The 12,797-nt window shown below is 45.1% G+C and overlaps 1 protein-coding gene across 8 annotated transcripts in view; it reads left to right on the forward strand.

Moving 5' to 3' along the window:
• The window catches only part of KIFC3 (kinesin family member C3), a 62,332-nt gene that overhangs the window by 33,000 nt on the left and 16,535 nt on the right, over window positions 1-12,797 (forward strand). For all 8 annotated transcript variants that reach the window (XM_024111037.3, XM_024111036.3, XM_008174539.4 and 5 more), the window contains one exon: window positions 6,238-6,434. In XM_024111037.3, the coding sequence (XP_023966805.2) occupies window positions 6,238-6,434 (197 nt within the window). The remainder of the gene's footprint in view (window positions 1-6,237; window positions 6,435-12,797) is intronic.

A 12,797-nucleotide genomic window follows, 5' to 3' on the forward strand; every position in this document is an offset into this window, starting at 1 on the left:
TATATAAATAGAAACTGATTACTCATTAGGGATTGACTTTGGCTCAGGAGGGATCAAATGCAAACCAGGTGTTTGCACGCAGGTAACAAAAATAAACCGTGTTGGGTCACTTCAAGTCACTGACAGATTAATCTAACCTTTGATCGGAAGCAGAATCATCTTGTTTATTTCTTCTCTTTTAAGGAAACTTTATCACAGTGCAGTTATAACCACCTATTCCCTCCTAGTGCATTGCCGCCTCCTTTCCTCTTCATCCCTGCTCTCTTGCATCTCCTCAACCTGAGTTTTTATCCTGTTCTATGTCTCTTTCGCCGCCTGTCTCTGTGCTGTTGGGTCTCGTTTAAATGTTCTGGTTTTGTCTTCAGTTCCCCTCCCGCTAGAGGAGATAAGTGACATTTCAGAAGATTATACTTCTTGCTTTGATAGCTGCTTCTTGCCCAGATACTCGTCTGAATCTTAAGCAGTTAAATTGACAGCTCGAACGTGGGACCTCATCTTTGCTGTCATGCAACTGCTGAGGACAGTGTCCCCTGCAATGTGTTCAATAGGCTGGTCTACTCTTGATAGTCATTTGGAGCTCTTTTATCCCTCTCCCTGGTTAACGTCCAAAGTGGACAATATGGATTTGGCAGAAATGGAGTCCTTATTGCTCCTTTTGTCCTGCTTCCCATCCTTCTATAGGCAACATCGCTAGCACGAGAGTCCAGTGAATGTAAGTGTCTCTTCAGGGTTGCAGTCTCTTGGTGGGGAAAAGGAGGTGAAGCAAGAGCTTTTCACTAAAGGTGCATGGAAGCATATTCACCTTTATGAGAGAAATGGCAGGTCTGATTCTTATCCACTAACGCCAGTTTAACTCCATTGACTTCTGGGGGTTATTCCTATTGTACAGATTCAGGCCTCGTGTCTTTGGTGAGGAAGAAGCTGTGCTGGAAGTTGGATTTTGATTGCTCTTATTTATTTTCTCCATCAGAAACTAATTACCTGGGCTTGTCCAGACACATCAGAGTGAGCCACTCCCTGCTGTGCTCTGGTTTAGAACTTACTGGGTTATCTGTGGGCCTCAGGACAGTGTGTGCGTGAGAGCGCCAAGCATGTTACGCAGAGAGAGGAAGAGGCATCTCAGTGACAGAAACAGGAAGGAGTGTAAGAAAGGGGGAAGGCATGCCAGCTGGAAATGTAAGGTGCCGAGAGACAAAAAGTAATGCAAGGAGTAGGCAGACACATGAACGGCAACTTTCTTCTCAGGTAGGGGAACTGGCGTGTGCAAATGATGTAACCAGAGTAAGTATACAGTGAGTTAGACCTAGAATTTATCTTCACAAGTCTGCGGTGCCCCCTTCTCTGAACCCTCTGCCACTGCTGAGTTATTTCCTCCTCTGCTGCCCCTGCTCCTGTTACCGCTTCGCTAAGCCTTTCGCTGCTTTTCTAGCTGTGCCCGCCTGAGGCAAAAGGCTCATCTGAACTTTGCTGATCCCTCCATCTGCTAATGCTCCTTGAGCTTTTTACCAGCTTTGCTCGTAGGTGTAGCAGGCTGCCCTGCTTTATAGGCTCCCCATTCTCTGGCAAATGGTTGGCAAGATGCAGAATAGAGAGGCTCAAGACACTACCGAGTCAGCTATAAATAGAGCCCTACCAAATTCACGGTCCATTTTGGTCAATTTCACGGTCATAGAATTTTAAAAATGGTAAATGTCACGATTTCAGCCATTTAAATCTGAAATGTCACGGTGTTGTAATTGTAGGGGTCCTGATCCAAAAAGGAGTTGTAGGGGGAGAGGGGGGTTGCGGTACTGCTACTCTTACTTCTGTGCTGCTGGTGGTGGTGGTGCTGCCTTCCGAGCTGAGCAGCTGGAGAGCGGCAGCTGCAGGCCGGGAGCCCAGCTCTGAAGGCAGAGCCGCCGCCAGCCGCAGCGTAGATGTAAGGGTGGCATGGCATGGCATTGCAATCCTTACTTCTGTGATGTGCCTGCAGAGCTGGGCCCTCAGTCAGCAGCTGCACCCTCCGGCCGCCCAGCTCGAAGGCACCAGTGCAGAAGTAAGGGTGGCATGGCATGGTAATACTGCGACCCCCCTAAAATAACCTTGTGACTCCCCCTGCAACTCCCTTTGGGGTCAGGACCCCCAATTTGAGAAACGTTGGTCTCCCCCAGGAAATCTGTACGCTATAGGGTAAAAGCACACAAAAGACCAGATTTTGCAGGGGGAGACCAGATTTCACGGTCCGTGAGGCGTTTTTCATGGCTGTGGATTTGGTAGGGCCCTACCTATAAACAGCTGAAAAGCCAGAAAGTGTTGAAATAACAGGACATTTCATCTGTACACTTTGCACATCAATTGCTGGCTACCTCAGCGCCTGCTATACAATTTCAGTGTTAAATGGCCCACAGAAATCCTATGGTCTGATCTGCCCCGTATATAATCAACATGTTTTGGGAATACTTGGGTACTGTACACATCTGGCCGCAGCCTTTGTGGAAGTCACTGATGTCCACTTTAAAAGTTTTTCAGAACAAGCATGAAAGTCTGTGTGGCTGTGTCTGAAAAGCTGTGTGTGTGTGTGTGTGTGTGTGTGTGTGTGTGTGTGTGTGTGTGTGTGTGTGTGTGTGTGTAACTCACAGTATAAAGTGTCTGCCTTCCTTTGAACTCTAACATACATAGAATACTGCGGTGTAATTAGCTTCCCAACCAGTAAGTCGGTGTGGTAAGTTATATAACGTAGGCCGCCTGCTCCATTGGCAGACCTGCCTTTCCAAGCCTCCGGTCTCCCAAGAATGATTTCTGGAGAATAACATGTTGGAACAGATGATACACCCTGGACCAAGGGGGAACATGTTCAAAGCATAGAATAATCTCCATGCTTTGTTTGAATTAAGTTGAGTACAATTGCCATGGTTTTAAATTGAAAGGTTTAAATTCCCTAAATTCAGTGTCCCAGCACAGGATTAAATTGGATAATACACACAGATACACAGTGATTTCGTACATGCCCTAACATCTCCTTTAATCCTAGGATAACACTTTTGAGGTGAGAGAACACTCCCAAAGGAATAACACTTTGCATTTATATATCACTTTACAGGTTCTTTTCTTAACATCTGGTGGAAGTTATCCCCTCTGGTGCATATTATCCCTCTTTTACATATGGAGAAACTCAGTTACTAAGAGAGGTTAAAAGCCAACAAAGGTGCACACTGCTTTTAGATGCCCAACTTGAGTCGCTTTAAAAGTGTCTCAAGCACCCAAAAATTGAGGCAAAATGCCACCCAGAATCAGTGGTCACTTGTGAAAATATTGGCCCTATTCATAAACGACGAGGCCAAAAGGGACCAGGCTGATCATCCGCTCTGACTGCCTGTATCCATAGCGCTTCCCCAAATTAGTTCCCGTTTGAACTAGAATATACCTTTTAGAAAAAAATCCACTCTAGATTAAACAGTTTTCAGTGATGGAGAATCCACCACAACCCTTGGCATGCATCTTATTTCTAGTTTGAATTCAGCCCTTGGATCTTGTTATACCTTTGAACTGGCCATGGTCACACACCAAATCAGTGACAGAGCTAGGATTAGAACTCAATAGCTGCTTTTCAGCCCTTCGCTCACACCATTATCCCCAAAACTTCTCTATACAGGGAGGAACACATCCAAGGCCCACAGTTGGTGTATTAAACACTTCCATATGGTCCAAACATGTGTCTTAAAAAGTAGGGTGACCAGACAGCAAGTGTGAAAAATCGGGACAGGGGGTGTGGGGTAATAGGAGCCTATATAAGAAAAAGACCCAACAATTGGGACTGTCCCTATAAAATCGGGACATCTGGTCACCCTACTTAAAAAGAGACAGAGCTACCAAATGTTTACGTAAAAAAAAAAATTAGTCTTGCGGCAAAAACAGCTTCTTCTGATAAATACACTTTTCATAAAGCAAGCAACTTTGACTGCTTGGAATTAGCCAGACAATTACTAGCCCCATTATTTGCCCTTAAAGCCACAGAACTGTGTCATTTCTAGTAGTGCTTATTTAACCCAGGTGGGAGGCAGGGCAGGGTAGTATTAGGCTCATGGTAGGTTGGAATCCTGACCCAATCTCTCTTTCTTATGGCCACAGATTCTCCCTCCTCCCCACCATAGCGCCTCCTTGTAGTGTCACCCCAAATCCTGGGAACTAGCCAGTCCCTTTACTTTCACCTGGGAATTAGCAAGTGCTTTAAGGATTAGTTACATGAGCTACAATGTATGTACAGCTAGGCCTCTATGAACATGTATGTCTATAGGATAGATTGCAGTTATCCCCTTTCTCCAATCAAAAATATAGGCCCAAATATAACATAAACCATATAAAGCCATCCACAACCTGCTTCCAAAAAATAATGCTCCCTTCATAATTAATTTCAGTTAAAACAATAAGAGGAGCTGTGAGGTGCCTTTTGTTTCCTCACTGCTGAGGGCAGAACAGTGAGAAAATAGCAGGGCAGTTTCCTTCCACATCTCCTCACTTTTCCAGCTTGTTTGTCCACAGTGAATTGCAGCCACTGTCGGCCCTTCCCTCACCTGCCACTGGTTTAAGATCAAGCCATCTGAATTTAGGAGTTTGGGTGATTTTTTTTGGTCTTCTGAATTAAAAAATATTAATAGTAAAGCCTGACATTACCCGAGGGACTTCAGACTAGAGTAGGGCCTTGCAAAGGGAGGATGGACTAGTGGATAGGTCACTGGACTAGGCCTTTATGAGAGATGCGTTTGAGTCCTGGCTCAGCCACAGACTTCCTGTGTGACTTTGGGCAAGTTATTTAGTCTAGCTGTAAAATTAAAAAGGGGGATAGTATTTCTCTGCCTCCTAGGGGTGTTGTGAGGATAAGATCCACTGACGACTGTGGGGTGTTCAGACACTACCATTATGAGGGCCATGTAAATACTTAGACATGTAGATAGGAGCTGCAGACCAAACCTGCCCTTACTGGTTTGTAGGGCCAGATTATTACAGATAGGAGCCAAGGGGGAAAAATGAGTGAGATGTGACCCTGGAGCACTGCTAGGAGATGACAGCATGTGTCATGGAGGAAGGAGATTGCTGCATTATCCTCTTCACTAGATAGCCTTTGTTACCACGCTTTGGAGGGTGGCTGGTGCACTTCTTCACTTGCTGGCCACAGCCAAGAGTGAAATGCCTCGTAGTCCCCTTGGCTCAGCCCCGCTTCTTGGTAGAACTATTGCCCATTGCAAAGGGTGTATTGGGTTATTTTCCTCAGTTTGCCCCAAAGCATGGCTGAAATGAAATCACGGGCTCTGTCTGCGTTTTCTTTCTTGCTCGTGGAGCCAGCGGGTGATGAATTCCTCAGCCCGGGGCTCAGAAGCAGTGGGGTATTTATGAACATCACATGCTTGTGTGTTCACTGTGTACTTTCCACCAGCCAAACGGCCAACAGGGAGTTTCCTGGGGGGTTGTGACTGTGGAGATGTGACGTTTGTGTCATCGCTGGCTCACTCTGTTTCTCGCTTGCATCTCTGTGCTTGGAACACTGTTCCCCACACGCTTCCATTGGTTCAGTGGCCACCGTTTTCCATCTATGACGACCTGAACAGCTTTGAAAGAAAATTAAAAAAATATTTTGAGGCATTGAATTGTCGGGATTTGTCTCAAATGCCCTCTGTGACATTTTCTTCAGCCCTGATCCTACATAAACTTAAGCATGCGTGTGACTTTACTATGGGGGAACTCTGTAGTCCTGCTACAGTCAGTGAGACCGCTCCACATACGTGCTTACAGAATCACAGCCTCGTTTTGGTTCTGTCAGTGTGCACAGAACTCTCAAACAAATTACTGTTCAAAGGTGGACACACTTATTTCAGGAAAAACTTCCAATCAAATGATTCATCTTCTGTATCTGGAGCATCCCTGCAGCTCCTTCTGGGGGCTGGCAGAACTGCACCGGGCTTCACTGCTGGTTCCTTCCCTCAGAGCATTGATTGGAGCAGTGGGTGGTTACTGGAGTCATGAAATGGTCCTCTACACATGTTAAGCCCATGCAGTTCAGGAAGGAATCTGGGGTTTTCACTGCCATTATGGTCCTTTTCATCTCCTGCTCCCCTTTAGTCATTCAGTGGGCCCTACTTTTAGTCCACACTTACTGGCCTTTCCTGGCGTGCATCTGTCACTTCATCACTCGCTGCCAACCCCCGTACATTCACACCTACCTGCCGCTTTGTAAATGTAGTGTTAACACTCTTCTTGTTGCAGGCGGAAGATTCTTTAGTGGGAAATGCTCCAGCTTGTCAGGAGCACGTCAGTTTCCTATGATCCAGAAGATGGTGGAGTCTATGGCCCAGCTGCAGGAGGAGAAGCTGCAGCTGCAGGAGGAGCTGCTGGCATTGCAGGAGAAACTTTCTGCCCGGGAGAATGAAGAACTGGCTGTGTCTGTCCAGCTGCAGGATCAGGTACTGCACAAGATGGGGGAGGAAGAACTCTGCGAGTGAACCGCGACATTTTTCAGGGTCCAGATCCCAAAAGGTGTTAGGTTCCCAGCTTCCATTGATTTCGAAGGGAGTTAAGTGCCTAAATACCTTTGAGGCTCTCAGCCAAGGTGTTTAAGCCAACATTGTAACTTCAAGTGCTCTCACACTAAACTGTGGTCAAGTGAAAAATTCTCTAAGTTGTATCTGATCTAATTCCTCTTAATAGCTATTGAGTTGCTAAGAAACACATTTTTTAAAGCCGATATTTTGCAGGACTTGGATACACAAGGGATTGTGCTCCCTATGTTGGCTCTGCAGCGGCAGTCAGCTCACAGGTCTAGTGCGGGAGGTACGGAGGAATGTTGTGGGGGGGAGCGGTGACGCCAGGCAGTTTGGGCTTCAGCCTGGTGTGGTGGGTGCCACTTCCCCCCCAACTCACCTCTTTTTTTTGGTCTGGGGTGGGGGGGCACAATCAAAAATTGCAATTCAAAGGGGGGGCTCATCTCAGAAAGTTTGAAAACTGCTGGTCTAGTGGTTAGGGCAGGACTCTAGGAATGAGGACTTTGAGTTCTATACACAGGTCTGCCTTTGACTTTTTCTGATGTTGAACAAGTCGCTAAACAGCTGCATGCTTCGGGTTCCCTGTCTAATCTTCTACTGAATCAGTTTTGTGGCATTTCAATCATCTCATGAAGTGCTTATAAATCCTTTGATGAAAAGAGCTCGTTAAGCACCAAGTATTGCTGTGTAGCACCACCTACTCTCAGAGCTACGCTGTGATTGTCCATTATACTAGTGCACAAAGGGCACAGCGCGTTAGGTTTGTTGTATGAAATAAGCAAGTTAATTCTAGTGTCTTTCAAAAGGCAAGAAGTAAAAAACACATTTAAAAATCAGTTTCCCAGCTGAGAAGGAGAAAACTGATAAGAATGTGGGTGGGTGGATGCGGGAAAGGATGGTGCATGAGGTACAAAGACATTCTTTGGTTTCTAAGAAACAACACATTTTTTTAAAGTCATTACCTGGTTGTTTGTCAAAGTGTAGCAAGATTGTGCGACACTGGTAACCTCCCCCCACAAAAAAAACCTTTTTTTTTCCCCCTTTGTGAGAAAGTGGGACTACAGGCTCATAATAAAAAAACTCTGTGTGGGAAGTGGGGTTGGTTTATAACTCTAGATGTGACTGTGGTCTGATTCTGCTCTTAATTACACTGATCTAAACGTGACCGAATAATTGCATTGAGTTCAGTTGGGTTAGTCTGAATGACACCGGTGTGCGTAAGTTAAAGCAGAATCTGGCCCTATACCAGCTAACAGAGAGAGAGAGAGAGTGACATTGTATACTGGAGGCAACTCTCTGCTAGGGAAAAACAACTAGTTAGCATGTGGACAAAGGAGAGGGATAAATTACTTGTCCAATTTCTTTAAAGGGATTTTAAAGGCTAATAGCTACAAAGGCCACACCTAAGTGCCAGACATAGCTAAGAAAACCAGTGGGTGTTATCTCTAGCAATTGTGGCCAGGCTGGAGATACAACCAGTGAGGTCTAGCCAGGCATGCAACCAGGCTCCACCTCTTTTTCCAGGAAGGGATGGGTCTCCACTCCAGGTGAAGTGAATCAGTGTCTCCTGTTGTTGTCTTCATCTTCACCTGAGGAAGAGAGATGAGCTGGTATTTTCTAATTAAACACTGTGAGTTTTCTGCTAATGAATTTAGGGTTAAACAAACTCTGATGTTAAATGTACTGATAATCACTTCTTCTGAGTGGCTTTGGTGTCACAGGTGATTGCTTGTCTGTGAATTCTGTAAATATAAAGACATTTCAAGCCTGACCTAGGTGACTGACTGAAGTTGGAATGGTATGAAGTGTAGAAATCCACTCCCAGATAGCTGGCTATGTGTAATGCAGACTTGCTTGTGATCGATTTTTACTTGTTTCTGTGTCCCCACTATAAGGACCAACTATTGTAAGTGTCCAGAGGTTTTAGAGAGATGCTGATGTTGTTGCTTTGAAATAGTATAAAATTTCAATATTAAAGGGAAGTAAAATAGAAGTTATGGATATTAAAATAATTATTAAAGGTGATTTTTAATCCCTTATATATGTTCTTTGCATTTCTCTCAGGTTGGACAATGAAAATAGATTAATCAGTTGCAACTTTTTAATATTTTTTTCTTCACTTTCTGGTCCTCATGCACTTGCACAGTGCTGCAATATTTGGGGACTATCTTGTTTAAAAACAAACTCCTAATTTTATTGGTCTTTGGTTTTGTAGAAGTTTGTCTTTAGAAAAGCCTAATTTTGGGGCAATATATGACTTCTCAGTGTACTTTTTTTAAATAGAACAGCTAGTGTGGAGTGGCATCTCAGAATATGGTAATACCATGTATTTAAGTACTAGTTCTAACTTCACCTCATTAGATGGGTGTAGCTTAATTAATTGTAGCACAATGTAAACACGTATTTGTTTTAAGTCAGCAGTTCCAAACTGTGGTCCACAGATCAGTGAGGGGCTGCAGAGAGCTGGGTGCTCCTTCTCTTGGTTTCCAGCTGTTACATGCTATTAAAAGAAACTGAAGCATGCGAATAGTCTGCTAACATTTCTTTCCCTTGTTCTTGCCTTCTGTGGCTGCCACAGGGATGTTCCATGATCACAGGTGGAGGGGAAGCACTAATGAGTCTTTCTGTTAAGAAATGGTTCACTCTGTAGGAAAACATGGAGATCCTTTGTTATAAGCTAAAAAATAAAAACTGGTATTAATTGTCCAGAAGAGCCAATTGTCACTAGTAACTCCATCTTGGAAAGACTGTTTGGGTTCAGTTCTCTGGTGGGATCCACTCCCAGCACAGGGGACCTTCTAAGCACATATAAAAACTCCATTAGACCCTCCTCTTAGCCCCTGTTCTAGGGGGTGTGTCCAGGGTTGGTAACGGTTATCCTTGGGAGAGGGAAGGGATGCGGTTTGAGTGCACTGTGCTCTGTCTGCTCTCCTAGGGGGGCATGGGAAGCAAAAGATTTGTTAGAGACCCCTTGAGGGGCAGAGCGCTCTTCAGCTACTATGGGACCACTTCTGGCCACCCCAGCCTTCATTCTGCATTGAGCGCTAAGATGGGGAAAACCAGAATTGGGGTCTTTATGTGGAGAAGTGCACACCACCAGATCTTTGTGTCTAAAGACCCTGCTTCTACACTAATCAAAGAGGTGGGACTGAGAGCCAGAATGTACACTTTGGATAAGTCTAAAGTGTGTGTGTGTGTGTGTGTGTGTGTGTGTGTGTGTGTGTGTGTGTGTGTGTGTGTGTGTGTGTGTGTGTGTGTGTGTGTGTGTGTGTGTGGTGCAGGGGAGAGAGGGGAAGGTTGTCAAGCTGTCCTGGAGTGGCTCAAGAGTGTGGGTACCAACCCCAGGGCAGACTGTTGAGAAGCAGGTCACAAACCCCAAATTGGCTGTGAGTTTTATACTTAGATTTCACCTATCAAGTGTAAACTTCTAGGCAATATAACAGCCTAACCGTGGAATCACAGATGGGTCCCTTGGGTACTCTGATCTATCTTGCAAGCTAGCTCTTGTGATAGATGGTGCCCTATGCCAAAAGTCACAACAGTTGTCAGGTTACTCCCAGACCCAAAGGAGCAGTCCCATATACCAAGTCAGTTGCACCTTAGATCTCACACTAAAGACAAAGCTTGTAGCCAATCCTGTCAAACTATCTAAAGATTTATTAATTAGGAAAAGGAAACAAAAGAGTTATTTACGAGGTTAAAGCAGGTAAACATACACACACTCGAAAGGTAATAGAGATTTGTATAATAAGCAAGCTCTATATGTCCCTTAGGGCTAACCCACACTAAGCAGCTGGGGGACCCCATGCTTATGCCTAGAAATCTTGCCCTCTGGAGTAGAGATACAGTTTCTCCTTTGTAGGGATGTTTGAGCTGCAAGCTCACTTGATGGGAGGAATTCACTTGCATGTCTCCTCTTCCCGGGGGTGGGGGGGGAAGCAATCAACAAAATCTTTTATCTTCTTTGATATTCCACAATCGTTCTTCTAGTGTTGATGGGCCCTCTCTGTGGGACAGGACATGACACCTTGTGTTGTAGGCCAATGTGGACATACCTTCATTCCAGCATTTGTCAGTGCTCAGTTGAGACATGGGGGCCCGGCATGAGCTGGCACCTGCGTTGCCAGCATCACAGGGTTTAGCTCACTTTTTGTGGCTGCTCCAGCACTCTGGCAGATGCTATTGAAACACAAGTTTCGTCCTGGCTTTATCATAATCCTCTGGGAGTCTATCAGGCCCCCCCCCTCGCTACCTTAGAGTAACTCAGGTTCCATCCGTGTGTCTGTTCTGCGCACTGCTTCATTGGCACTGCTGCCATAACCCTTGGTGCTCCTGCCATCCTGTGAGGTCGAGAGCTCTGACCATGAGACAGAACTTGGCTTAAATGTTGAACAAAAAGGCTCTTAAATATTGAAATGTGGACACTTGCAGCTGTCCTGAGGGTGAACACGATGTGCATGGTGTAATCGTCAGCAAAAGTCCTCCTTACCATATCTCACCCGGTTCTGTTCCAATTGAGCCTGTTATCCTGCAGGTTGCTTCAGGCAGATGGACAACTGTACCTGTGTGAAGTCAATGGGGCTCAGCACAGGTGCAGGGGTCTGCCTGTGTGGTTCTCATTGCAGGCTAGAGACCTTACCGTGTAAGTGCTTTGGGGGCGAGGACACTGTATTTTGTCTTTAGTGAAGCCGCAGCACACAATGGGGGGCTATAAAGTAAAAATAACGGGCTCCTGTGGTGTAACTGGTGTGACGTCTCTGAAACTGCACTTCGGCCATTCATTTTAGTAACTGTGGTCATTTTTTTCATTGGATTTCCTTGTCTGACACCGATAGATGAATAGGACCAGGTAGAGCCGAAAACTAAATGAGAACGCTGCAGAAATCCCATACGTTTTGCCCAAATTCCCCACTTCTCTTGTTCAGGAGTATGAAGATGGGCACACTAGTAACGTGCAGACAGTGCTTAATTTGTAATGAAAGAGGTGATGCAGCTCAAGCGATTTTTTTACATGCAGCAAGTCCAGAGGTGCCGGGGCTATGAACTGCCAAGCTGCGAGGTGCCGGGCTCAACCCTCGCAAGCCCTGGAACAAATTAAGCACTGCCTGCAGACTTCTATCTTCTTTATCCCTGGAGTAAATATCCCTTACACACATGGAATGAGAATGGTGTGCTGCACACAGAAAAATATATACTTTGATGTCTGTTTAAGAAGATTCTCCTTCAAGAACCTCACCATATAAAAAGAATTTAAAAGCCACTGCTAGAAAAAAAATTAATAGACATCTTCTTAGAAGAAAAAGCAAAAAGTCCCAGAAGCTGGGAATGGGCAATAGGGGATGGATCACTTGATGATTCCCTGTTCTGCTCATTCCCTCTGGGGCACCTGGCACTGGCCACTGTTGGAAGACCAGATGCTGGGGTAGATGGACCTTTGATCTGACCCAGTATGGTCATTTTTATGATACAGGAAAGCAAAGACCCCTGCTGAGGAGGGGACGATTTGACCTCTGAGCACAGTTGGGGTGGAAGATTTCTCCAGTAAGAAACAGCATTTTTTATCCATTAAAGTTTCTCCCAAGATTTGGTGAAAGAATGGAGGACAAGCTGTCAAAATGCTCATGTGGTAGAGAAGGTTACCTGAAAAAAAAATCTTTTTTCTTTTTAGTCCTCAAACGTGCACTGAGGCAGAAAATGAGTATTTGGTGTGGGTAGCACTCAAATGTGCAAGCAATTATCAGAGGAAATGGGATGAAATTGAGCAAAGAAAACTTTGGCTGAATATCAGAAAATAGTCCTAACAGTGTGGTCCCACTCTGAGGAGTAATCTGCTCCTAGGAGGTGGTAGGGGTCCCACTACTTGGAACTAAAACTGGATTGGAGAAGATACTGCCAGGTATCTGCGGTGATAGCAGGTGGTGGAGTAAGGGACCAAATAAGTCTATTCCCTTTCCAGCTTGAATCTTTAATGTTTCCATTTTCTGTTAATCTTTTCAGTGGGAGCTCACAGTTAGCCAGGGCTGTTATGTCTACAGTTCTCTCCAAAAAAGCTGCCTCTATGGTATTCTACAGTCATATTAGTAGAAATAAAAAGAGTGTGTTGCTTGTTTGATGATGAATAGCACCCCATGTAATTTGGGGATTGCTGGTATGGTAAGTTGTCTTCTCAGGGCCAGCGTCCTTCCAATGTAGTCTTGAGCACTGCTTTCTCTGGGGTGGGGGGTCCACAACTCATAACTACCCGGTCTATCAGTCTGGCTCTGTGTGGCTTGTAGGAAATTCATG

Source organism: Chrysemys picta, chromosome 14, assembly GCF_011386835.1.
Source record: "Chrysemys picta bellii isolate R12L10 chromosome 14, ASM1138683v2, whole genome shotgun sequence".
Taxonomy (NCBI): domain Eukaryota; kingdom Metazoa; phylum Chordata; order Testudines; family Emydidae; genus Chrysemys; species Chrysemys picta.